This window comes from Rhinolophus sinicus, chromosome 1 (genome assembly GCF_057876585.1).
Source record: "Rhinolophus sinicus isolate RSI-liver-muscle chromosome 1, RSI-T2T, whole genome shotgun sequence".
Classification (NCBI taxonomy): domain Eukaryota; kingdom Metazoa; phylum Chordata; class Mammalia; order Chiroptera; family Rhinolophidae; genus Rhinolophus; species Rhinolophus sinicus.
Genome location: NC_142501.1, coordinates 165,615,467 through 165,641,891, shown reverse-complemented (window position 1 = coordinate 165,641,891; position 26,425 = coordinate 165,615,467). Strand labels below are relative to the sequence as shown.

Sequence of the window (26,425 nt, the reverse complement as noted above, 5' to 3'; positions counted from 1 at the left end):
AAAACCTAAGGAATTTTTAAATGAAAAATGTGTAGACGTTTTCACAAAAAGTATGAATACGATAACTATGATAACTGTCTTCCCCCTTAAAATGTTTTTTCTTCATTTTAAAATGCTGTTATCAAATTACGTTTATATATGCAACTATGTAGATTTTATACTAACTTTTTTGTTTAAATAGCTTTGAGGTATAGAAAAGAATCATCATCTTGATTAATGTACATTCAAAATGATGTCTTGAATTAAGGAAAATGCTCCAATCGTGTCCTGAATTGTTTCAGATTGCAACAAATCTTGGTGACATATATCGCTTTATGAGTGGTACATTTTTGGGTGTTCAGCAAAAGATTTTGTTGAAAGAAAAAAGTCTCTGGGAAATAACTGTTGAATCACTTCGATACTTGACAGAAAAAGGACTCCTACAAAAAGACACTATTTTGACAGAAAATGGACTTATACAAAAAGATGTTATTTGTAAATCTGAAGAAGAGTTCCGATATAGTTTTCATATTACAAAGTTGGGAAAAGCTTCTTTCAAGGGTAAGCATTTACCTAATTGTCATTATTAGTATGAGGAAATGCGCTGGAAAAAAATAGAAATTAAATTATTCTGTTACTTTAAATTGGATTTGTATTTCATAGTAATAACATTAATCTTATTTTATAAACTCTAGACTACTTCAACTTTAAAAACATGAAAAATGTTTTTAATTACAAATAATTTAGAATACTGCAGAAGTATGTAGAGAAAAAGATGTTCATCCCTCCTTCACACTCCCCTCCCTCAGCAATCACACAAAGTTTAATATCCTACCAAGAATAGCAGTTTGGTTTATATCTTTCCAGATATTTTCTGTACATTTCATTTCAATGCATAAAACATACATATAGAGAGGTTTAAGGTTTTTTTTAAGCTTTTTTTTAAAAAAAACAACATTTTTTTTTATTAGTTTCAGGTGCACAAAACAATGTAATAGACATTTATCATCTAGGCTTTTGTTTTTAAATAATCATTTATATTATTCTTGAACTTGCTTTATTTTTTATTTATTTATTTATTTATTTTTTTGCTTAATAAATCACAATAGAGATTGCTCCATGACAGGGAATAGTTTCTTTCTTAATGGCTACATCATCATTTATTTAATGAAAAATAATACATGTCTGTTGCTAAAAGAAATCCTTAGAACTCAGAATTACGTAAAGGAAAATCCAATACTCCTGTCCCGTTTCCACTTTCCCAGCTACCACTGTTAACAATTTGATATAGTATTAATCTATATCCTTCCATATATTTGTGTGTGCATATGCACATAGTTTATTATTTTAAATGGAATCATAGCATAAGTATGTTTTAGCAGCTTGCTCTTCTCATGTATAAAATATCATGAACAGCTTAACATGTCAATCTCTTTCCATCTATTTCATTTTTTCTAGTACTTTAGTCATCCATAATATGGGTACCTTATTTTATTTAACCATTCCCCTATTAGTGGGCATTTGCACTGTCTCTGATTATTCTCCAGTATAAACAAGGCTGCATGGGCATCTCTATTCATGTATTTTTGGACATGTGTGGAAATGTTTCCCTGGATTAACTTCTCCAAAATAGAGTAGTTGGGTCAGAAGGTAAATGTTGATACTCTCAAAATGACCTACAAAATAGCTGTGCTAAATTACATAATAAAAGATTTTGAAGACTTTTTGCTATATTTAGGTAACTTATAAACAAGACTTTCTTTAAAATCACCTCTTTCCCCCTTTGGTAACTATGAAAAATGGAATTATATCTTTCTTTTAGGAACTATAGATTTGGCTTATTGTGACATTCTCTACAAAGACTTGAAGAAAGGTCTTGAAGGCCTTGTGCTTGAAAGCCTTCTTCATCTAATTTACCTAACCACTCCCTATGATATGGCTTCTCAGTGTGACCCTGATTGGATGATATACTTCAGACAGGTGAGAATATACGATTCTTCAGTACAGGCTACTTAAGTCTATTAATGATGATGTGATTTTTGTCGAGTGATTATTTACTCTTATTCCTATTAAAATATAGTATATGAAATTGGGCCTTTAGTTCTTTCCGTTTTTAAAATAATAATATGACAATAGCATTTTTGGTTTGTGTAACTTAAATATTACTTTTCCATTAAGTATAAACATGTTCATTATCAAAAAATATAAAGGTACAAAAAAGAAAAATGGGATCCTTGGTCCCATTCCCCCAAAGATAGTTACCGTTCTGATTTTTGTAACCACTACATTTTGTAGTACCTAGAATATAAAGAAAACTGTAAAGGCCATCTCTGATGATTGGGAGTTGAATTACATGAAAGCTCTATCAGAGCCAAGCATGATGATACACCAAACCTAGTAATATTAATACCTGAAAAGGAATATCAGTTTTATTGCCCGTAGCAGGGTGGAACTGGCCCTTCTTGTTATAAAAGCAAGTGTTAGAGTTTAGTCTATTATGATTTTACTGTGAACGGAGAGATGCATAAACACATAGTAGGAAAAAGCAGTATGCAGCTTTTAATTGCAAGAAATTAACTTTTTTAAATATCATATTTTTAAATTATTACTGTAAGTTTTCTTACGTAATACTGTATAACGCAGTTACTTTCAGAAGCTTTCTCTCTTCTCCCTCTCCACAGACATCTCCAATATTAAACATAATCACAGTCAATGGAAACCATACTCTCTGGTCACAGTACTTGTGACCATATCTTTGAGTAATTCTACTAAAGTATGTTATATTTTAGTAATATTTTTTAAATTCTCAATATTTGTAAATAAAATTTGTTGTTTTTTCATATCCTTTAAAATCATGAAAATGTGATATCACAGGAAATACTAGATTTGGTTCATATGGCAGTTTTTTTAAAGTTACTATTTGATTTTTCTGTATATTTATTATTTTTCTATATAGTTTAACCAGCTCAGCCCAGCAGAACAAAATGCAGCTAATCTTATTGGAGTCTCGGAAAACTATATTGGGAAAAAAGCATCAGGTCAAGCTATCAAGAAGGTACCATAGTCTTGTTTTCCTTCCTGAATAACTAAGTTCATTTAACAAAATTAATGCTGTTGTATCATCTCCTTTGTTGACCTTTTTTGTTTAATTTTTTCTTTAAATTAATTCCCATTTTACTACTTAAAACATCTGAGGACCAGAAATTTGGGAATTTTTAAAAACTGTGTTGATTTCTGGGTGGGGTGATGGCTGTTTTTTTGTACCTTTGTATTTCTGAAATATTCTGTCAGGCACATCTAAGGCTTTTATTGTAGGAAGAGGTAAACCTTATTAATCTATTTTTCTTCTGCTACTTATGATGTACATTATAAAAATTGTAAAATGTTTCATCATAGTATGTAATCCTGAAATAAGTTCAATTCAAGGGAGAAAAAGATATATATACATATTTTTTTTAATTAAAGTTTATTGGGTGGGTGATGAACACACAATGGGATTTATAGATGATGTAATACAGAATTGTACACCTGAAATCTATGTAATTTTACTAACAATTGTCACCCCAATAAATTTAATAAAATAAAAAAATAAAAAGTTTATTGGGGTGACAATTGTTAGTAAAGTTATATAGATTTCAGGTATACAATTCTGTAATACATCATCTATATATCACATTGTGTGTTCACCACCCAGAGTCAGTTCTCTTTCCATCACCATGTATTGGATCACCTTTACCCTCATCTCTCCGCTTACCCTCTGGTAACCACTAAACTATTGTCTGTGTCTGAGAGTTTTTGTTTCTCATTTCCTTGTCTTGTTCTTTTGTTGTTTTGGGTTTATATACCACATATCAGTGAAATCATATGGTTCTCTGCTTTTTCTGTCTGACTTATTTCGCTTAGCATTCTAATCTAAAGATCCATCCATGTTGTCACAAATGGTCCTGTTTCATATTTTTACCACTGAATAGTATTCCATTGCGTATATATACCACAACTTCCATTTCTTTTAAAAATGTCTTATAGTTTTCCGTATATAGGTCTTTTATGTCCTTGGTTAAGTTTATTCCCAGGTATTTTGTTCTGTCTGTTGCAATTGCAAAAGCAATTGTGTTTTTTATTTCTTTTTCTGAGATTTCATTGTTAGTATATAGGAGTGCAATAGACTTGTATGTTGATTTTGTAGCGGCAACTTTACTGTATTTGTTTATTGTTTCTAGTAGCTTTTTTGGGAGTCTTTAGGGTTTTCTATATATAGCATCATGTCATCTGCAGAGAGTGACAATTTAACTTCTTTATTCCAATTTGGATGCCTTTTATTTCTTTCTCTTGCCTGATTGCTCTGGCGAGGACTTCCAACACTATATTGAAAAGCAGAGGTGATAGGGGACAGCCCTGTCGTTCCTGAACGCCCAGCAAAGGGCTTCAGTTTTTCACCATTAATTATGATACTAGCTGAGGTGTTTGTCACATATGGCCTTTATTATGTTAAGGTATTTTCCCTCTATACCTATTTTATTATGCATTTTAATCATAAATGGATGTTGTATCTTGTCAAATGCTTTTTCTGCATCTATTGATGTAATCATACAATTTTTGTCCTTTATTTTGTTTATATGGTATCACATTGATGGATTTGCGTATGTTGAACCATCCTTGTGCCCCTGGAATGAATCCACTTGGTCATGGTGTATAATCTTTTTAATGCATTGTTGCATTCGATTTGCTAGAATTTTGTTTAGGATTTTTGCATCTGTATTAATCAGAAGTGTTGGTCTGTAATTTTCTTTTTTTGTGTTAATCCATACTTGTTTTGGTATCAGGGTAATGTTGGCCTTATAAAATGAGTTAGGGAATATTGTCTCTCTTCAGTTTTTTGAAAGAGTTTGAGTAGGACTGATATTAGATCCTCTTTGAATGTTTGGTAGAATTCACTAGTGAAGCCATTTTGTCCCAACTTATGCTTTTGGGAAGGTTTCAGATGACTGATTCAATTTCCTTACTGGTGATCAGTCTATTTAGATTTTCCAGTTCTTCATGATTCAGCCTAGGAAGGCTATATTTTTCTAATAACTTTTCCGTTTCTTCTAGGTTATTGAATTTGGTGTCATATAGTCCTTCATAGTATTCTTGGATGATCCTTTGTATTTCTGTGGCATCCATGGTAATTTCCCCTTTTTCATTTCTGATTTTGTTTATTTGTGCCTTTTCTCTTTTTATCAGTAAGTGTAGCCAAGGGTTTGTCAATTTTATTAATCTTTTCAAAGAGTCAGCTCTGTCACATTAATTTTTTCTATTCTCTTTTTGTTTTCTATTTCATTTAGTTCTGCCTGATTTTTATTATTTACTTTCTTCTGCTGACCTTTGGTATCATTTATTCTTCTTTTTCTAGTTCTTTAAGGTGTAATGTGAGGTTATTTATGTGGGATTTTTCTTGTTTCTTGAGATAGGCCTGTAATGATATAAATTTCCCTCTTAAAACTGCTTTTGCTGCATCCCAAAAATTTTGGTAGGATGTATTTTCATTCTCATTTGTTTCTATGTATGTTTTGATCTCTCCTCTTAACTTCTTCTTTGACCCAGTTGTTCTTTAAAAGTATGTTATTTAATATCCACATATTTGTGGTTTTCCTGCTTACTTTTTGCAGTTGATATCCAATGTCTAAGCCTTGTGATCAGAGAATATGCTTGGTATGATTTCAATCTTCTTAAATTTGCTGAGGCTAGTTTTATGTGCCAATATATGGTCTATCCTTGTACACTAGAAAAGAGTCTGTAGTCTGGTGTTCTAAGATGAAGTGCTCTATTAATGTCAGTTGTGTCTATTTCATCTAATGTGTCATTTAGGGCTGCTATTTCTTTATTTATTTTCTGTTTGGATGATCTATACATAGTTGTCAATGATGTAGGTCCCAGACCTACATCAATTGTGTTTTGGTCAATTGTTTCCTTTGGTTCTGTTAGTAGTTGCTTGGTATATTTCAGTGCTCCCTGATTGGGGGCATAAATATTGATGACATGTAGTGCATGTCTTCTTGTTGTATAATCCCCTTTATGATTATGAAATGTCCATCTTTGTCTCTTGTTACCTTTTTTATCCTGAAGACTTTTTCATCTGATATCAGTATAGCTAAACCTGCTTTTCTCTGGATACCATTTGCTTGGAGTGTCAATTTCCACCCTTTCACTTTGAGTCTATGTTTGTCCTTATAGCTGAGATGTGTCTGTTGGAGGCAGCATTTGGTTGGATTTAGTTTTTTGATCCAATCTGCTACTCTGTGCCTTTTTATTGGTGAGTTCAGTCCATTTACATTTAGGGTGATTATTGATATATAAGGATTTCCTATCATTCTGTCTTTGGTAGGACTGTGTCTCTATTCTTTCTTTGTCTCTTTGTTGTTGTCTGTTATTTCTGTGTGGTGGTATTCTATGATTTTTCCCTCTGTTTCTTCTTTTATGTTATATATTTCAGTTCTGGATGTTTTTTGAGTGGTTACCATTAAGTTTATGTAAAAGAAAGTTTCATATTTAGAGTATTCTATTTTCTTCAGCATGCTTACCTTCTCCATTCGCTTATGCCAGTTCAGACCTTTACTCTCCCCCCTTTTATGTTTTTGTTGTGACAGATTATCTCTATTTATGCTGGTTGAATAGCCTCTTTCAGTATTTCTTGTAGTGCAGGTCATGTGTTAGAAAATTCCCTCAGCTTCTGTGTGTCTGGAAAGGTCTTCATGCCTCCTTCATATCTAAAGGATATCTTCGCTGGATATATTATTCTTGGCTCATAATTTCTCTCTTTCAATAGTTTGAATGTTTGAGTCCACTCCCTCCTGGCTTTAGAGTTTCTGCTGAAAAATCTGATGATAACCTAATGGGCTTTCCTTTGTTAACGTCTTCTTTTCCTTGGCTGCCTTGAAGATTCTTTCTTTGTGTTTGATTTTAGACAGCTTCGATACAATGTACCTTGGAGAAGGCCTGTTGGAATTGAGGTAATTAGGTGTTCTATCTGCTTCTTGGATTCGAGGATCCAGTTCTTTCCACAAATTTGGGAAGTTCTTGTCGACTATTTGTTTGAATATACTCTGTGTTCCTTTCTCCCTTTCTTCTCCTTCTGGTATGCCCATTATTCTTATATTGCTCTTTCTGATATGTCAGAAAGTTCTTCTGGAGTTCTTTCATTTCTTTCAACTCTTAAGTCTCTCTCTTCTTCGACCTGTGTCATTTCCAGATTTCTGTCTTCGATGTCACTGATTCTTTCCTCCATCTGGTCAAATCTATTACCTACGTTGGCTATTTCATTCTTCATTTCTTTTATCGAGTTCATAATCTCCAGAAGTTCTATTTGGTTCTTTTTAAAAACTTCAATCTCTTTGATAAAATGTTCATTTTGTTTTTTGATTGTGTTTCTGAGTTCATTAAATTGTCTGTCTGTGTTTTCTTGCATCTCGTTTAGTTTTTTCAGAACTGTAATCTTGAATTATCTGTCATTTAAGTCGCATGTTTCTATGTCTTTAAGTTCATTTTCTGGAGACTTTTCATTTTCTTTCTGAACTCCCTTGTTACCTTGGTTATTCATGGCAATCAGTGAATTATTATTTCTCTACCTAGGCACCTACAGGAGTGGGTTCTGCAACAGGTTGGTAGGAAGAGGTCTTTCCTTTGCTTTCCAGTAGGTGTTGGTAGAATGTTTATTTTCTTTCCAACTGTAGCCTTTTATTCTCTATCACGCTGTAGTGTTATATTTTCACTGCACTGTTCTGGTTTCTTACACAATGGGGGGATTCCCTGGAAGGTGGTCTTCTCCTCTGTGAGTAGGTTGCCTGTGTCTCGGCACCACCTCCATAGGGGGATGTGGAGAGCTGCTGAAGTTTTAAAGCTCTTTCTGTACCAGATTCAGGTCTGTGTGTTTCAGTGGCTCTATTTACTCCTGCAGGGATCCACCCAGATAGGTAGGGGTGGTGGCAGAGTGGGTCGTGAGAGGTGGTGCAGAGCAATGGCGGCGACGACCACCACAGCCAGTCTTGCACCCAAGGCTTCATCCCCTTTGCAGGAACCAGTTGGGCTGCAAGTCCGTGTCTGCAGACCACAGTTCTCAGAACTGCAAATATTCTGTCTTTTTGATCTGACACTGCTGCTGTTCCACTTCTAGCACTGGGCATGTGGGGGCGGGGCGAGCTCTGGGAGGGTGGGAGTACCCAGCTATGCTCCATGCCTAAGCCTTCTATCCTCTGCTTGGCGGTGAGGGCTTAAACTGCCATTTTCACCCTTCTTCCCTCAGTCTTTGCTCTGAGGTCTCTGCCATGAGCGTCGGGTTCAGCGTATTATATGCTGATCCCTCAGACCGGACTGTGGGCCATAAGGGGAGTGCTAGCAGTCCGAATTGTTCCCTCTTCCGCAACTGCAGTAGCTCCGGAATGCAGGGAGCTCAGAGTTCCGAGCTCCAGTCTGCATCCTGCACCCTCCAGGCCCGTGTAGCTATACTTTCCGCTTCCCTCCTCCCCTGCTTGCCCAATTTGCCCACCTTTAGATGATTTCAGTTGCACGACTCTTAGTCTTGCCCGTCTGCTGCGCAAGGAGTCCTTTGTGGAATTATAGCTGTTCAATTTCTTGTAAATTCCAGAGGAGAGTTCAAGAGGCTCACTTCACACTGCCATTTCTATTACGTTTCCAATTTTTTTTTCTAGAAACTTTTTATTAGGCGTTCTGCTTGGTATCAGGGATTCTAAGATAGGAGGGGTTTGGGGGTTTTATTGTGCTGTTTGTTGTCCTCAAAGAACTCCCAGTCTAGTACTTGACATACACAAAGCATTCTAGAAGGTTGAAGTGGAGAGGTTAATACTCTTTTGTGTGATATCTTATATTTTGGTTTTTTAACGTTCAGTCAATAAGCATGAAGCAAGTGTCTAATGTATACACTAACACTAAGAGAAGTGGACATAATTCTTTGGTTAACATGCCTTAAAATTCCTTAAGTTAATATCATTTTCCTCCTCATAATTCCTTTTTTTTCATTTCTAATTTTCTTTGGTAATCTAATCTTCATTGAAACCTAATTATCTTACCTACTATTTCCCCCTATATCTTTTAAACTTGCATACATATTACTGATTCCATTTTGAAAAATGGAAGATAGTGTTTACTTTCATTTGAATTTGAATGGTGCAACTGTCCCATGATTGCTATATCACAGTTATCAATATCTATATTCAGCATTCATGTTATCACAATATTTAGAATGGGTCTTTTACCTCAGAAATGGCTATGCTGTTTAGGCCTTCAAAATGCTGAATAAAAATATTTCTTAAAACAAACTTTTTATATCAAACTCTAAAATATAAAATATAACCAAAATCATATTTTTAAAAAAATCGTATTAATTTGGAACTCATTACGAAATAATAAACACTTATAAAATCTTATTAGAATAATGCATCTTTTTAAACTTGAATCAGAATTTAGTTTTGTTACATTTTGTGAAATATAGTCAATAAATGTTTGTTCAGTTGATAGTTAAATATTTAAAATAGTATGATCATGAATTTATCTTAACTACAAATGTCACTAGTTTAATGTTTGGAAGTATCTTTTTTTGTAATTCTAGAGAACATGATATTTACTTAAAATCTAATTGATTTATCCACGTTGAAAATGACCCCCCACCTTTTCTTTAAACATTTCTTGTAAAAGATCTTGAAATTGGCATAAAGCATCTTATCTTACCATGTAATGTAATTATGTCATTTTTCTTGGCTTAGAAAATACATTCTAAGCAAAGTCTACCTTGACTTAAAAATTAAGGTACACTAAAATGGGGAAATTAAAAAGTGATATTTTCCTGCATGTTATTCAACTATCATGCTGTTTAGCTTAATGCTTTTAAAAAGGTAAATCTTAACATGCAGTATCAACATGCAGAAGGATGTAATTCATACATCTTTCAATATGTCAAAGTTCACAAACATTCTTTTACTGTAGTAGAGGATATAATTGTATATTTTATATCTACTTTTTCTCTTTCAAGTGCATCCTTTTTCCCCCTGATTTTAAGCATGAGTACTGAGTTTTTAAGTTAGCTTTATATTAACTATGAAATACTTTACATAAAAAATAGTCACTCGATATCACAGGGAAAAGCAGGTATACATGATAGAAATTGTCAATTACAGGAAGCATTTTTCTCTTTCAGTGTTTTAACTTTGGAAACATTGATTACTTATCATGATCATGTGGAAATCACAGAATCTAATATTTACTCTTTGTTTACAATATAGACAAGCTTATTAACAAATTTATCTAAATAAATGCATTTGTCTAATTTATAATCACATTCATATCACATTCATATGTATAGAAACTATAAATACCACAGGAAATGTAAAGGTCTCCCAACTCCTTCCCTTCCTGTATTCTTTTCCTAGGGCTGCGGTCACAAATTACCACAAACTGGGTGTTTTAAAACAGCCGAAATTTATTTTCTCACAGTTCAGGAGACCAGAAGTCTGCAATCAAGATGTTGGCAGGGTTGGTTCCTTCTGGAGGCTCTGAGGAAGAAACCATCTTGCCTGTCACCTAGCTTTCAGTGGTTGCTGAAATCCTTGGTTTTCCTTTGCTTGTAAATGCCTCCATCTTCATGTTGCCTTCTCATCTGTGTCACTCTGTGTTCTCTCCTTAACTAATTATATCTGCAAAGATCCTATCCCTAAATAAGGTCACATTCACAGGTACCGAGGTTAGGACTTGAACATACCTTTTTCAGGAAGGACACAATTCAACCTTCTACACTCTCTAATAGAAAGAAGTTTAATTTACACTTCTTTAAACAATTTGTCATATTTCTTTCTTATATTTTGAAAAATGATAATCAATATGAATTAATCTAAGGTACTTATGTTAGAACATAGTTTTATTTCTCTGGAATCATTCTCTCCTTGCTCTCCTGTAGTACAACTTCATTCACTTTACCTTTTGTCCAATTTGAATATAATGTACATTTTTAGCAGGTTTAATACATAAATTTATTTTATTGTATCTTTCTAGAAGGTGGACAAGGACATTATCAACAGACTCTACCTGTCCTTTGTTCTTTATACCTTACTCAAAGAGACCAACGTTTGGACTGTGTCTGAAAAATTTAATATGCCTCGAGGATATATACAGAATCTTCTCACTGCAGCTGCCACATTCTCATCTTGTGTGTTACATTTCTGTGAGGTAATTCCATTAAATAGATGATATATGCTTTGTGCATTAATTTTAACTGTTTCTAAACTCATAAACAAGTTGGTATTTTCTCATCATTGATTTATTACATTGTTATAAACCACTCAAAATTTATTTAAAATATATTTTTGTTTTTATCTGCTTACAAAAATACTATATACATATTTACGGTAAAGGTACAAAAATGACAGAATCAACTAAAATATGCAATGAACAAGTAAAAAGCACCTAGTTATCCCTACTTCTTAGAATCACCATTAATAGTTTCAAATATTTGGAATAAACTCTTAAAATGACATTTCTCCATTGATGTAGATTCTGTGTGAGGGTCTTTCTCATGAGTGATAACCATGTGAAGTGTTTGGTTAGTATGTTACCAATATCCAACAGCTACTTTGTAACTACTTAGTACCATGTTCTTTTTTTTTTTTTTTTTTTTTTTTTTTAAGATTTTATTGGGGAAGGGGAACAGGACTTTATTGGGGAACAGGGTGCACTTTCAGGACTTTTTCTCCAAGTCAAGTTGTCCTTTCAATGTTAGTTGTGGAGGGTTCTGTTCAGCTTCAAGTTGTTCTTTCAGTCTTAGTTGTGGAGGGCGCAGCTCAGCTCCAGGTCCAGTTGCCATTGCTAGTTGCAGGAGGCACAGCCCACCTTCCCTTGCGGGAGTCGAACCAGCAACCTTGTGGTTGAGAGGACATGCTCCAACCAACTGAGCCATCCGGGAGCTCAGCTGCAGCTCAGCTCAAGGTGCCATGTTCAATTTTAGTTGCAGGGGGCGCTGCCCACCATCCCTTGCGGGACTCGAGGAATTGAACTGGCAACCTTGTGGTGGAGAGCCCACTGGCCCATGTGGGAATCGAACCGGCAGCCTTCAGAGTTAGAAGCACAGTGCTCTAACCGCCTGAGCCACCGGGTCGGCCCAGCACCATGTTCTTTTGATTGCCTCAGTAATTTACCATGTTTGCTTCCAGTGTTAAGCAGCTACTTTAGGTTTCTATAACAAATGTTCATTTTGTAAAATAATTCAAGGAGAAAACTTTATTTTGACCATATGCATTTGGGCATATGGCAAACAAAATTTGTTTGTTTGAGACTTTATGAAAAGAAGCTTTCAGAATTTCCTTAAATAACACAACAAATCTTACCAGACTTTTCTACTCAGATAATGTTTTGATAAATGTATAAGCCATTTTTGCTGCATTTAAATTTATTATTGGGTGGCAATGTAATCCTTTCCATATTTGTTTCAATACTCAATATTTAAAAAAATTTTTCCCCATGAATTTTATTTTTAAACTTAAAATCTATTTCATATTCTATGTATGTATACAGCAATTAATTCTGTCATATGTACTAATGAGTAAATAATCCAAATACTTGATTTTAGATTAAATGATAATTATTTTAGCAAATTTACCTTTCTAAATATCTCCTATTTCTGCTGATTTTCTAACATTAACTTACATTCCTTAATCACACACTAGCTAAGCAGTAGACAAAAATTATGAGTAATAAGAAGGTAGCCTTTAGAATATATTTTCTTAAGTTTTTTGTTTATTGCTCTTCATATTTAAAGATGCTTTCCCTAATAGTCTGTGCTTTTGTTTTAATTAAGGCTATAAGGACTTCAGCCTTGGAGAATAATTCAAGTAAAAGAATCTCGATGTTGAACTTGAAAAACAACTACTATAATTTAATGTTTGATCCTAGAAAAAAATCTCTATTTGACAACTTGTGCTTTCATGAATGTACTATTTTCAATATTTTAAAGTGTTCTTTCTCTTTAAATATTTGCTAAGTGGTATAAAATAGTACACAATCATATTAAGATGCTTTTAACTACAAGTAAAAAAACAAGACGTTTAAACAATAGGAAAAAAGATTATCTTATGTAACAGGAAAGCTAGAGCCAAGGCAGTTCCAGGGGTGATTGCTTCAGTAGTTTTATTCAAGGTTATCTTCTTTTTACTTTGCTGTTTTTAGTGCATGAACTACTTTCCTAGCAGCCACAAAAATGGCTAACTAATGGTATCCCATGCATCACATAGTCTCGCAATGATACTGAAAGTTTATAAAGGGGCTTAAAAAAAATAAACTATTATAGAAAATTTCAAACTTATATAAAAGAAGACAAAACAATATAACAAATACCCATTCACCCTCCCAACTAACAATTACTGACTCATGGCTTCCCGTGTTTTTTTTAAATATTGTTCTGAGCATCATCTTGCACTTGAATCCTTCCATATTTAATATTTTGTCTTCTGGATAGATTCCCAGAGATAAGAATTGTGTTCAGGCATTTGGGAAAGAAAAACTACGCATTCACTTGCTGGTGTTTTGATAAAAATGAATAGAACTCTTCCTATTGACTTTAGTTTTCAGTTTTCAATCTATTTCCTCATCCCAAAACCACTTCATCAAATTCGTCAGAGTCTCTGCCATGTTTCCTCATAATAATTCTGCTTGGAATTATTGTTCAGCACTGGCTTAACCCAAATCCCAGAACTTACATACGGGAACATCCTCTCTGAGCCCCCTACCACGCAAACTAAACTTTGAAATAACTTACCAGATTTAACTTCTGTATATTTCTTTGTGTTCTGCAGGAACTTGAGGAGTTTTGGGTTTACAAAGCCCTTTTGGTAGAACTTACCAAGAAGCTGACTTACTGTGTGAAGGCAGAGCTAATTCCTCTCATGGAAGTGACTGGAGTTTTAGAGGTTAGTAGCTTCCCAGTTTCCCAACTGAGATGATTTCAATTAACTGAAGTCTTGTTACAGGGTACATGACAAAGCAGTCTTATTGCTTATTTGTCATGGCAGTCATTTTTTTTTTTTTTTTAATAAATTGCTGCCCTAGCCTCCTAAAAATCCCATATTAATCCAGAAACACAAATATGAAAAAAAATAACAGTGATGACACTTCCCAAGTATATGGTGCTGCCACTCATCCCTAGTATCTCTCCCTTCATCCACAGTTTAGACACAATACTTGTTTAAGGTATTGGTGATTTGATGGTAAGACAGCTTATTTACGTTTTTTAAGAGTGAGAAGAAGGTATCTTCACCTGGTTTTTCAGCTTTCTGTTCTGATCAACCCTTAAGTTAATTCTCTGTTACTCAGTTCTTGAATTTGAAGGAGTTCTGCTTGGGAACACACATGCTCTTCTCTCTCTCCGTGTCCCCCCACCCCACTCCAGTAGATGGTGAGAACATTTTAAGGATATTGGACTAGAACTTTTTGATATGAATAATGCACCTAGCCTAAGTGCCTTGATGGATTTCTCATTGCTGCTTGCAACACACAGTTGACTTAAGCTGCACCAAAGGCTATTTTTGCAGTCAGATTGGAACCACCCAAATGCCTCTTTTAAAATTCCTCAGGATTCTGATGTGTTATCTTTTCACTTTTACTTTATTTTAGTTTATTCTTCTCTTTCGCATGTGAAATTTTTAATTAAGATTAAGATATTTAATTTATTTAAGATATTTAATTTAAAAAATAAGATATTTAATTTTTTTTAAAAAAAGGTATTTAGTTATTTTTTCCTAATCCCAAATTCTGATCCTACTGATTTTTGTAATACTTTTCAGGGTCGAGCAAAACAGTTATACAATGCAGGTTATAAAAGTCTAACGCACTTAGCTAATGCAAATCCTGAAGTGCTAATAAAAACAATTGATCATTTATCAAGACGGCAGGCCAAGCAAATTGTTTCATCTGCAAAGGTAAGCAAACCATTTTTTAACCTTTATGATATTTTGTAGTGTGATCTCCTTATACCTTAGACATAAAAACAAAAACATTTAATCATAGACACAAAAGACACAATATGTGGATAAAAATAGTGCATCTCTTCTGACACAAGGCTTGCTAAAAAGAGAAAAAGGACCTCCTAAAAAATAGATAATTTCAAGAGTTTATTGAAGTATAGAGAACTCTGAAACTCATTCTCCCTCATCACATCCTCTTCACAAAAGGCATCTCCAACATCTGGTCTTCCCACCTTTGCACACCTTCATTGACAGTAGCTTACAACTTCAAAAATTAGGTAGTTCTATTTTTGGATGCCCTTAGTACTACAAAAAGCATCCCAATACAATGAAACTCAATTTTGCCTTCTTCAAATGTTGACCATTACATGGTAGTACTACCCTCTGGAACTATTCTATCCCTTTGTTCATCATTGTAGTTTTTCTCATGTTTGAAAAACAGCTCTCATTGCCTCCAAGGGTTTCTCTTTTCTGATTCTTTCATCCATGTTAAATCGTCTGTCATTGTCCTACTTACCGTTGGCTAGATGCAATCCTGTTTGTCCTTACCCTCCTGCTCCATGTGGGTGAAGCCATTATGCAGCAGTTTGGGATTATTTCCTTCTGGGTTTCAACTATAGTTCCATTCTTTTTTTTTTTTTTTTTTTTTTTAATTAAATTTATTGCGGTGACAATTGTCAGTAAAATTACATAGATTTCAGGTGCACAATTCTGCATCACATCATCTATAAATCCCATTGTGTGTTCTTCACCCAGATTCAGTTCTCCTTCCATCACCATATATTCGATACCCCCACCCTCATCTCCCTATAGTTCCATTCTTGTAGCCTGAAATTGCTTAGCTTTTTTAAAAATTTCATTGTTAACTATTGTCATACACAGATCGGCATTAGCTAAAAAGTAAATTTCCACCTTATTTTTTTGAATGATGCTCACATTGTTTATATTACCTTCATTGATCTTTACAATAATCCTGGGCAGTGGTATGCTTTAACCGTTCTAAAATTATTTTCAACGTATTCTAGAATTCAACAAAATAGATAAATATATTGATGGAAATAGGAGTCAGGTTTTATTTACAGCTCTTTGTCTTTAGTCCGAGTATATATAATTAAAAATGTGTTCAATTGTTACTTTTTAAAAAATCTGCTTCAGTGTGGTTATGTTATTCACTTGAAACACAAATTCTGTTTGTTTTCAACTTCAGTTCTCTACCCCAATCTTCATGGGTTAGGGTTTTTTGTTGTTGTTTTTGAGTATATAAAACATGCACCTATTTTCTTTAGCTTTAAATTCAAATAGTTTTACTAGGATATATCTTCATTTTCTTTTATTTCTGGAAGTTTCCTTAGGTTATAGTTTTAAATATTAGCTCTGATGTTTTGCTTGGTTTTTTTTTTTAAGCAACTCAAGTTATGTGAATGTTGGATTTTTTTTGCCCATCTTCCATTTCAATTTCTCTGACTCTTTTTACTTCTTTCTTTATCTCATTTTCATTATCTGATCGTTTTCCTACTTCTTCTGCCATGACCCTAATTAGGTTTTTATTCAAATCTATGCTTCCTTGGACAACTCATTATTTAGTTTTTATTTCTGATATAATTTTGCCTTTTTCTTCTATTTCCTTTCTGAGCTTATTCAACTTTTGTTTCATTTTTTTTCCTGTTTTTGGTCCATTTCCATTCTTAATTTTTAGACTTCTTATTCAGTATGTGTTTCTTTGAGACTATTTAATTCTATCTGGAGTATCGAGTTACAGTTTTTCTGCTTCACGGTTAGCTTTTCAGGGAAGGAAATTTTTATAAACCAAAGTACTTTTATTGTCATTTCCTATTTTCTTTTTATAGTGTGCTCTTGTATAATGAGAACTGTGTAGGCCTCTGCATCGTAGACAGGGATGGCCACCTGGAGTGGTTTATGAGAAACCTAGTTCAAGAGTCTCTTTTTTGTCAGTACAACAAAAAGTCTAGTTTCTTTAATGGATGGCTTGAGGTGGGAGAGGAATGCAAGGAAGAATTGTATTCTTTGATGATTTTAACTTTCTTTAATTTTCCTACACACTCCTAAAATTTGCCCTCATTGTTTTTTTCTTCACTGCTCAGCTTCCAAAGGGCACCTCTCCCTTTTTACCCGTTCTCTCCCCTTGAAATACTGCCTTCCAAGACTGCCTTCTAGAGTACCACACACTTTAAGTCCCTTTCTATAAACAGTGCTTTAATCTACCAAGATTGTTTTCTCAGTATTTTTGTGCTTAGGGTAGCCTTTCTCTCTCTGGAGGTGATTTTATTTAATCTGAGACCATCTGTTTTCCTCTTCTCCTTTTCATGTAGCTTTTTCTCAACCTCACCTAGATCTCTACAGACTCTTGGATTGGGAGCTTGAGAAATGGTTCCGCTGGAAATTGGTGGATTTTTTTTAACTCCAAGTAATTTGAGGTTGATGGTATTCTCTGTATTCTAGTAATGCTGACACGTGAGCTTTGTGTGATTTACTTGTTGATCTGTATAGTTTTAGAGGATGTGTTCAGAGATTCATTTCACATGGTCACCATTACCTCAGCTCCTGGAAAGCTTACTGAATTACATTTTAGTCTTTTTTATATATAATGCTATGTAGTGCTATGCTTTATATCAAATTGGTAGAGAGTGGGTTTTTCACTTTGTATCATGATTTTTTTCTTCTATGTGATTTTGCTAAACTTTTTATTGTAAAAATTTGTAAGAGAAGTACAAATACTTCAACCCAATATACATAAAACCCAGCTGCAACAAATACCAACGTTTTTATTTCTGGTTTTTAAAAGAAGGGAAAATCATTATTCAGCAAATATTAATGTACATCTACTATGTGCCATGTTTAGAAATATTTTCTTCGCTCATTATGTTTCTTTTGAAATTAACCATGTTAATTTTAGGAGCTTGAATAAAACTTTTCTTTGAAACAGTGATAGGGTTTTAAAAGATAGCATATTTAATTTTGAGAAATAATAAAATACATATATAAAGAATAATATTTTCAAGAGCTAATTAAATTTTTGCAAAATTGTCTTAGATTTTATAGATTAAAAGTTAATTTTTAAGTGGCTGAGTCTTTAATAATGCAAATCTTTGAGAGTATTACAGCTCCTTTAATTTTGGTACACCAAAAGGAGTGATCAGCTATAATGGCTTTAACTAAATGCTTCAGTTTCATTTACTATAATTTCTTAAGTGACCATTTTTCAATCTCGTTATTACTTTTAATGTCTAGGTTGCTGACGTGTAAGGATTCAGGGTGGTAAAATGTTAGCAGTTCTCTAGCAATGCACAGTTTGGCCTCATGTCTTAATTTTTTATTGTAGATGCTCTTGCATGAAAAAGCAGATGCTCTGCAAGAAGAAGTAGAAGAGCTATTGAGATTGCCTTCTGACTTCCCTGGTATTGTGGCCTCCCCCATTGAAAAAGCATGAAGCTATCTAATGAACGTTCTCATATATGAATTATTTATTGTACATATGTTTTATTAAAGATTCCATATAATTTATAAATGAAAAAATACATTTTAATTATGCATTCAGAACTATGGATGGTGTTTGAATATTCCTCTCACCCATAATTTCAGTAACTTTCCCAGTAATAATCCATCTTCTTCAGAATCACACATTATTGCTCTGCTCAAAGATCTAGTGTCCACCACAAGAAGAAATCCAATTTCCTCAACATCTCTGCAGCCTACGTTTGTAGCCAGATCTTCCATTATTCTCTTACCCATTTCTTTCATCAAACTGGACTATTTGAAATTCCAGAATTTTCCCTGATTTCTAAACCCTTCATTTCCTAACTGCTTTATTCTGTTCCCTAGGCATGGAGAATTACCTTTAAAATGTACCCTATACTCTAAATGTCAACTGAAAATACTCAAATACTGTCTCCTCTATGAAATTGTCCAAAGTTCATTCTCATCCCCGTCCCATACATGGGTTCTTTCCCTCCTGTAAGTATTGTGAGCCCCTCGTTTATGCCCCTGTCTCTTTTCATGCTACTAGTTTGAAGTCTGGAAGGCTGAGACCTTTTTTTTTATCACTTTTGTATGCTACCCAACACCTACTACAGTTCACTGCACAAAGTAGAAACCTCTGTGAAGAAGGAACACTACCCAAATTAAACAATTTAAAGATTCTCTTTAAACACAAATATTGCCTCTCTTCCCTCCCTTTTCAGATGTATAGCTCAAATGTAGGTGACTGGTTACCTATAGGAAAAAAGGGTAATAACTAGCAATATTTATCAGTACTAAGCTGATTTAGTTCAAGTTTTACTCACCTGTCTGAGACAGCCATTGGGACTTTGCAAATAGATCCACTAAGTTCTTTGTGACTTGACATTTTAGACCATTATAATGTAGCAGTTGTTTACCTAGTAATTTCTATGTGCCAGGCACTGTTTTAAGTGCTTTATTGACTAATCCTTACAACAACACTATAAGGCAGGTACTAGTATCCCTATTTTACAGATGAGTAAACTGAGACACAGAGAAATGAAAGTAGCTTGCCCAAGGTCATGTGCTAGTTAGTTCCAGGGCAGGGATTCAGTCCCAGGCAGTTTCAAACTAAAGTCTGTGCACTTAACCATTGTACAATATTGTCTTGGTAGAATTTGCCCAATTTATCCCTTCCTAAGTATTCTTTTTCGCCTGGCCTTGATTTTATCCCTAGCATTACATTTCATTCACACCCACCCCTTCATATGAGTCAGAGGAGTCAAAGTATGGCATCCTAATGTCTTAGTAGAACCGTGGGCGTCATTGCAAATATTCCATTTGTTGTAGCTAAAAAGACTGTACAAGAGCAGCTGGCTAGCCTGCTGGCTACTTGGCCCAGCCACTGAGATGTATGCACAATGGTCCATAATCCAGTCTTCAGAGTTTTTTTGAAATCTAGAAACCCCAGTATTACCATGTTTCCCCGAAAATAAGACCTGGCCGGACAATCAGCTCTAATGTGTCCTTTGGAGCAAAAATTAATATAAGACCCGGTATTATTATATTATATTATATTATATTATATTATATTATATTATATTATATTATATTATTATATTATATCATATTATGACCGGGTCTTATATTAATTTTTGCTCCAAAAGATGCATTATAGCTGATAGTCTGGCTAGGTCTTATTTTCACGAAAACAGGGTAGCAGTTTGCCCAAATAAGTAAGGTTGTAAATGAGCCCCGGTTCTTGCAAACCAATTTATAAAAGCCTGTTAATAATCCCAATTTAGGGCCGGCCTGGTGGCTCAGGCGGTTAGAGCTCCATGCTCCTAACTCCGAAGGCTGCTGGTTCGATTCCCACATGGGCCATTAGGCTCTCAACCACAAGGTTGCCAGTTCAATTCCTCGAGTCCCGCAAGGGATGGTAGCCTGCGCCCCCTGCAACTAGAAATGGCAACTGGACCTGGAGCTGAGCTGCACCCTCCACAACTAAGACTGAAAGGATAACTTGAAGTTGAATGGCACCCTCCACAACTAAGAGTGAAAGAACAACTTGACTTGGAGAAAACTCCTGGAAGTACACACTGTTCCCCAATAAAGTCCTGTTCCCCTTCCCCAATAAAATCTTAAAAAAATAATAAATAAAAATAATCCCAATTTATTAGTTTAAGATTAGAGGTGGCAAGGTTGGGGGTGGTGAGTATCTTTATAGAAATTAGAATAGCTGTGTCTGTAGCCCACGACAGTGTCCCATTGCCCCCAATCAGTGTTTCTCTAGGTCAGTTCAACTGAAAGGCTGTGTCAAGTGTAATGGGGAATTAGCCCTAAAAGATACTAAAATGTAAAGAAAAAAGCAGTTTAGCTCTAGAGAAGAAGAGAAAAGTAGATCAGTGGGAAAAGAGTGGAGAATAAACATATACTCAAATACATGTAAGAATTGAATATATGTATGGTTTTTCTGTTTGAAGTGATGCAAACACAAGGATATCTGGCTTAAACAAAAAGGAATGTTTCATGGCCACATTTTCAAACCACAGCAGCAATAGGACAGCTTCAAGATCAAAGCAAAAAAGAGCTCTCTACTGCCAACTCCAGGTAGAAAAATCTGGGACGGATTCTAATTAGTCTGATTTGTCCTTTGCCTGCTGCTGGGGTTTTGTTTTAGTTTTTTCAGAAAAAGTCGGGGAGAAGGGGTGGCAGGCAGTGGAACTGATGGATAATTCAGTGAATGAGTTTGAACAAATGGCTACCTCATGTTTTAGAAAAATTGAAAACTGAATTTCGAAACTATCTCCTTAAAATTAAAATTTAGGTAAATGAAAAAATTTGAATGTGGAATTTCTGATGGTGTCATCTGACTACACTGAAGCCTCAAGAAAAGTACCTGCAGTTCCTTCATATCCGGCTTCAAAACATTAAAATTTCAGAAATTCCAATGGGATATCAGGTTTCCCCCCCCTTTTTTTTTCCCAAGCTCTGAGCCCTATTTTGCCCATTTCTAGGATGCTTCACCAACCTCTTTCTAATGTCCTAGCTTCTTTTGATTTGCACCATGAGTTTAAGCCTTTCAAACTCCACTGCCCTCTCAATGAATTTCCAAACTGATATTTTTTCAGGAAGGACTAATGTAAACCCTCCTTTGCCTTATGCTTCCATTTATAAGAACCTTCTCACACAAGAATCACTACAGGTTTTGAACTCCATCCCATTATAACAAAAAGTAACACCAAGGGTATGTAAACATTATTACACTTTTAAAAATAATTTCCAGTAATTTATAATCATATTGTTAAATGTTTATTTTCTTTTGTTACTTTCAATGATAAATAGTAAGGATAACGATATACTCCTATTCATTGAGGGCTCACCACATACCAGCACTCTGCTAAACATTTAATGTTTAGCATAATCTGGATGATTCCTTACATCCATCTGAGGTATGCGTTATATTTCACTCTGTTACCAATGAAGAAAATGTGGCTTACCTGGGATTACCCCATTAATGAGTGACAGAGCCCAGATTCACACCTGGATCACATTAATGCCTTTTTTTATTGTGTTTCTTTGCATTACGAGGTTCCTTATGTGTGTTTGGAAAGGAATCAATCAATATGGCAAACTGAGTATATGTACATGTTTCCCCCAAAATAAGACCTAGCCAGACAATCAGCTCGAATGTGTCTTTTGGAGCAAAAATTAATATATAATAATTTTTGCTTATAATAAAATAAGACTGGGTCTTTGATATGATGTGATATGATAGGATATGATATGATATGAAATAAATATAATATAATACCAGGTCTTATTTTACTATCATGTAAGACCAGGTCTTACATTAATTTTTGCTCCAAAAGATGCATTAGAGCTGATTGTCCGGCTAGGTCTTATTTTCGAGAAAACACGGTATTAACCTTTGCTCCTGCCTAAAATCCTATGAAATGATTAAAAATAATAATTTGATGCAGTGAATTAGCATGCTTCATTTCCTTCACTTTTCATTTTTAAATTAGCCTTTTCATCCTTTTCTTCCCAAAACAGTTTCCCAAGTGATATGAGGCCATTTGGAGTACTTGAAGATCTGATCATTGTCTTTCAGAACATAAGCATGTAGCATGTAAAAGTTTTGTTGTTTAGAATTATAACTGTCACTCTGGAGGAAATGAGTGGTTTTGCTCTAGCTGAACGAAATGTATTAGATGACTAAGCCTCCCCAAAATGAGATATGTGCACAGAGATGGCAGTAGAAGTGTAAGGTGCAACTCGGTAGGTCAATATAATTAGACTTGCCAGTTTACAGTTTGATTTATCCTAATATTCAGCTGTTTTCTCTTTGTTTCTCCCCTCACTAATTAACTCCATTTGTTTCCTTTCTCAAAGCAACCCATACCTTACTAATTAACATCCTAACCTGAAAAAAAGTGCTTCTTTAATCTTCAGGCCCCAGGACTCGGATCTCAACTCTCAACTCCGCAGTAGTGATAACTTTCTGCCTGTGGACGGTAAGATTTAAGATAACACTGAGACGGACCTGAGGCCTCTGAAGATGCCAGGGGAGGACATCTCAACTATCAGCCCTGAAGCCTGCTGTCCTTTGTTCTTTCCCATTTACCTGCCTATAAAACCCCTTAATCATTTTGGCTCCGGGAAGGTGGTTTTTTTAGACAGGAGTCTGCCATCTTCCCTAGCTGCTGGCATCTAGAATGAAGGACGCTTTTTCTCCTCACCAACCCCCTTGTCACTCTAGTGTTTTGGACTCTTTGGGCGGCAAGTGACACTGAACCTGAGTTCGGTAACAAGTTCGAAGCTGTAGTCTAAAGTCTGCACTAAAACAAATAAACTTGGTAGCCCACGTTAATACACTGGTGGTATTTGCTGTTTAAAATGTGGTACGTTATGCATTCAAGTGTATGTTTTGTTTCTTCTGAATATTTTAAATAATTTACCTGTTTTTGTTGTTTTAAGAATTTCTGACTCAAAGACAGAGTGTACTCATTTGTATGTGGAATCTAAATAAAACAAAGTCATAGAAACAAGGAGTAGATTGATGGTTGCCGAGGGAGGTGGGGTGTAAATGTTGGTCAAAGGGTATAAACTTCCAGTTATAAGATGAGTAAGTTCTGGGGATCTGTTTACAGCATGGTGACTATAATTAACAGTACTATATTGTATACTTGAAAGTTCATAAGAGAGCAGATCTTAAATTGTATCACCACAGACACAAGAAAGTGATTATGTGAGGTAATAGGTGTTAATCTTATTATGGTAATCATTTTGCAATATATACGAATCATCATTGGTGCACCTTAAACTTACATCTGTTGTATGTTAACATCTCAAAGCTAGAAAAGAAAGGAATTTTAACTCAATGATGTATGATACCTGGTGTGGTAGACAGAATAATTAAAACCTCCCCCCCAAAGAGATCCACCTCCTAATTTCTGGAAACTATAACTGTGTCATGTTACATGGAAGGGGGGAATTAGGGTTGAAGATGGAATTAAGGTTGCCAATCAGCTGACCTTGAGACGGAGAGATTATCCTGAATTATCTGGGTGGGCCCAATGTAATCACAGGGGCGCTTATATGGGAAAGAAGGAGCCTGGAATGTCAAAGTCATGATGTAACATGAGAGACTCAACCAGCCATTGCGGGCTTTGAAGCTGGAAGGGGGCCTATGCCAAGGAATGCAGACATCCTCCCGAAGTTGGAAAATACTAGGTAACTGTCTCACCTGGAGACTCCAGAAAAGAATTCAGCTCTGTTGACGTTTTTAGCCCGTTGAGACCTTGTGATACTTCTGACCTCCAGGACTGTAAAATAATCTACTTGTATTGTTTTAAGCTACTAAATTTGTGGTAATTTGTCACAACATCAATAGGAAACTGATACATCTGAAGATAGCATGGAACACAATTGGAAAATTACCATTCTGGAGGACCCTTTCTGGATCTAAGCATATGAGCAATCTACATTAAATGTGTTATGCCCATTGAAAGGATTATATTGTATTCCTGAAAATATAAAATACTTTAAATGGGTATAAAGTATATATCCTGATAAAGAGATGCATAAAGCTATGAAAATGTAGGCTAACAGTAATGTGAGTATAAAGAACTAGCTATTATAATGCTACGTGCTAAATAATTTTCCTTTGGAAAAATATATTACTGTGTGATCACACATAAAATTGGGAAAAAAATCCACTGGCAAGAGTCTATTCACTCTGTACAAAGTACAGTAACACTGGTTTGACACTATAAGTTTGTAAGCTCTTTGAGAGTTATAATAACACAATCTACTGCCCATCCTACAAACGATGAAGGAATTCAACATTTTGCTGGAATTTGCCAAAGCCATTTGAAAGCTCACTGAAAATATTTAAATGCATTTTACTGAATAGTTTCAATGTGTTTAAACTGATGAAACAAAAGAGGTGGACTATTTGGTCCTTGTTTCTTTTAGGAGTAGTAAAGCATAAATACATAAACCATGAGCCACCGGTGGGAACACAATGAAACATACTGTACAGAAGATAAATATTTGTAGGCACTGGCAAGCGAGAAGTGGGAGGTGGCGTCTTTGAGAAAGAACAGGTGGAGGAGAATGACCATGAGCTAGGTGCTAAAAGGACAGGAGAATTGGCAATGTCTGAGACAAAGAAGGGGAAGGGTGTTGGGCGGGGAGAGCATGAGAGATGACACAAAGTTTCTCTTCTAGCTGAGGTTACAAACTGAAGGCCAAAAGCCACACCATCTGTATATTTGAGCTCTTAAAGCAGTAATGAGAAACGAAAAAAAGCAGCAGCAAATGGTTTGTGCTGAGCCATCTCTACTTTCTCATCTGGTGTCCCTTGTGATCATTGAACGGCACTTGTGAAACACCTGACAGAGCTATACACATGTGACATGGGCAGAGCCATATGGAGCTCAACCTCATCACCTTGGCCTTGTTAGCACTGCAATCTGTCTGTCCAACCCTCCCTGGGGCAGATACAAATGTAGATCTGACCTTTGTCAAAGACAAGCTGGACACTAGTGAAAGTGTTATGGGTAGAATTTCTTCAGCAGTAACCATTGCCCTGGGAAGAGGGTCCAATGTGAACTGCTGCACTCAACTCTGACTAGTGCAGAGGTGATGGGTGTTTTGAAAGGAGAATGAGGAAAGACGTGAGGGCTCCAACAGAGCCGGGTTGGTCAATTGGTGCTTATCTGGAGGAGAAACCAACTTCTCATCTCTATAGCAGGAGGTGCGGTAGAGGTACAAGTTAGAGCCAGCTGCCCACAGCACAGGAGAGAGAGCAGGAGGTGTTTCCCTGAATGTTTGCATTTCAAATAGAGGCTCTCAGGTTCCTGAGAAGGCAGTTGTGTGTGGTGGAAGATTCGCATCTCAAAGCAGGGGAGAAAAGGTTTACAACTGCTAAGTTTTCTTTTTTGTTTTTCTTTTGTTTTTTTTTAAGATTTTATTGGGGAAGGGGAACAGGACTTTATTGGGGAACAGTGTGTACTTCAGGACTTTTTTCCAAGTCAAGTTGTTGTCATTTCAATCTTAGTTGTGGAGAGTGCAGCTCAGCTCCAGGTCCAGTTGCTGTTTTCTAGTTGCAGGGGGCGCAGCCCACCATCCCTTGCGGGAGACGAGGAATTGAACTGGCAACCTTGTGGTTGAGAGCCCACTGGCCCATGTGGGAATCGAACCGGCAGCCTTAGGAGTTAGGAGCATGGAGCTCTAACTGCCTGAGCCTCCCGGCCGGCCCTACAACTGCTAAGTTTTCTAAAGTAACTGCTCACAGGGGTGGGGAGTGGGGATTATGTGGAGGTGATTCAGGGCCTATCTGTCTAGTACCATGCTTTGGCTGGAACAAATAGTGATTCTCCTGGCACTTTTCTCAGGCAGACACTTTAAGAGTGGATGGGGTCGTACTAGGGGTGCAGCCTTGGGTTGTTAAAAACTGTGTTAGTGCTTGTTAGTGGGGGTTTAAG

General features: G+C 35.5%; 1 protein-coding gene across 6 annotated transcripts in view; it reads left to right on the top strand.

The window, feature by feature from the left end:
* Window positions 1-24,601, top strand: part of HELQ (helicase, POLQ like) — a 50,269-nt gene extending 25,668 nt beyond the window's left edge. For 2 of the 6 annotated variants that reach the window (XM_019731309.3, XM_074324066.2), the window contains 7 exons: window positions 282-540; window positions 1,802-1,959; window positions 2,936-3,034; window positions 11,017-11,190; window positions 13,809-13,922; window positions 14,796-14,930; window positions 18,316-18,533. In XM_019731309.3, the coding sequence (XP_019586868.3) occupies window positions 282-540; window positions 1,802-1,959; window positions 2,936-3,034; window positions 11,017-11,190; window positions 13,809-13,922; window positions 14,796-14,930; window positions 18,316-18,423 (1,047 nt within the window). In that variant the 3' untranslated portion in view covers window positions 18,424-18,533. The other 4 variants (XM_074324056.2, XM_074324035.2, XM_074324049.2 and 1 more) reach the window with 4 other exon arrangements.
* Window positions 24,602-26,425: the final 1,824 nt, after the last annotated feature.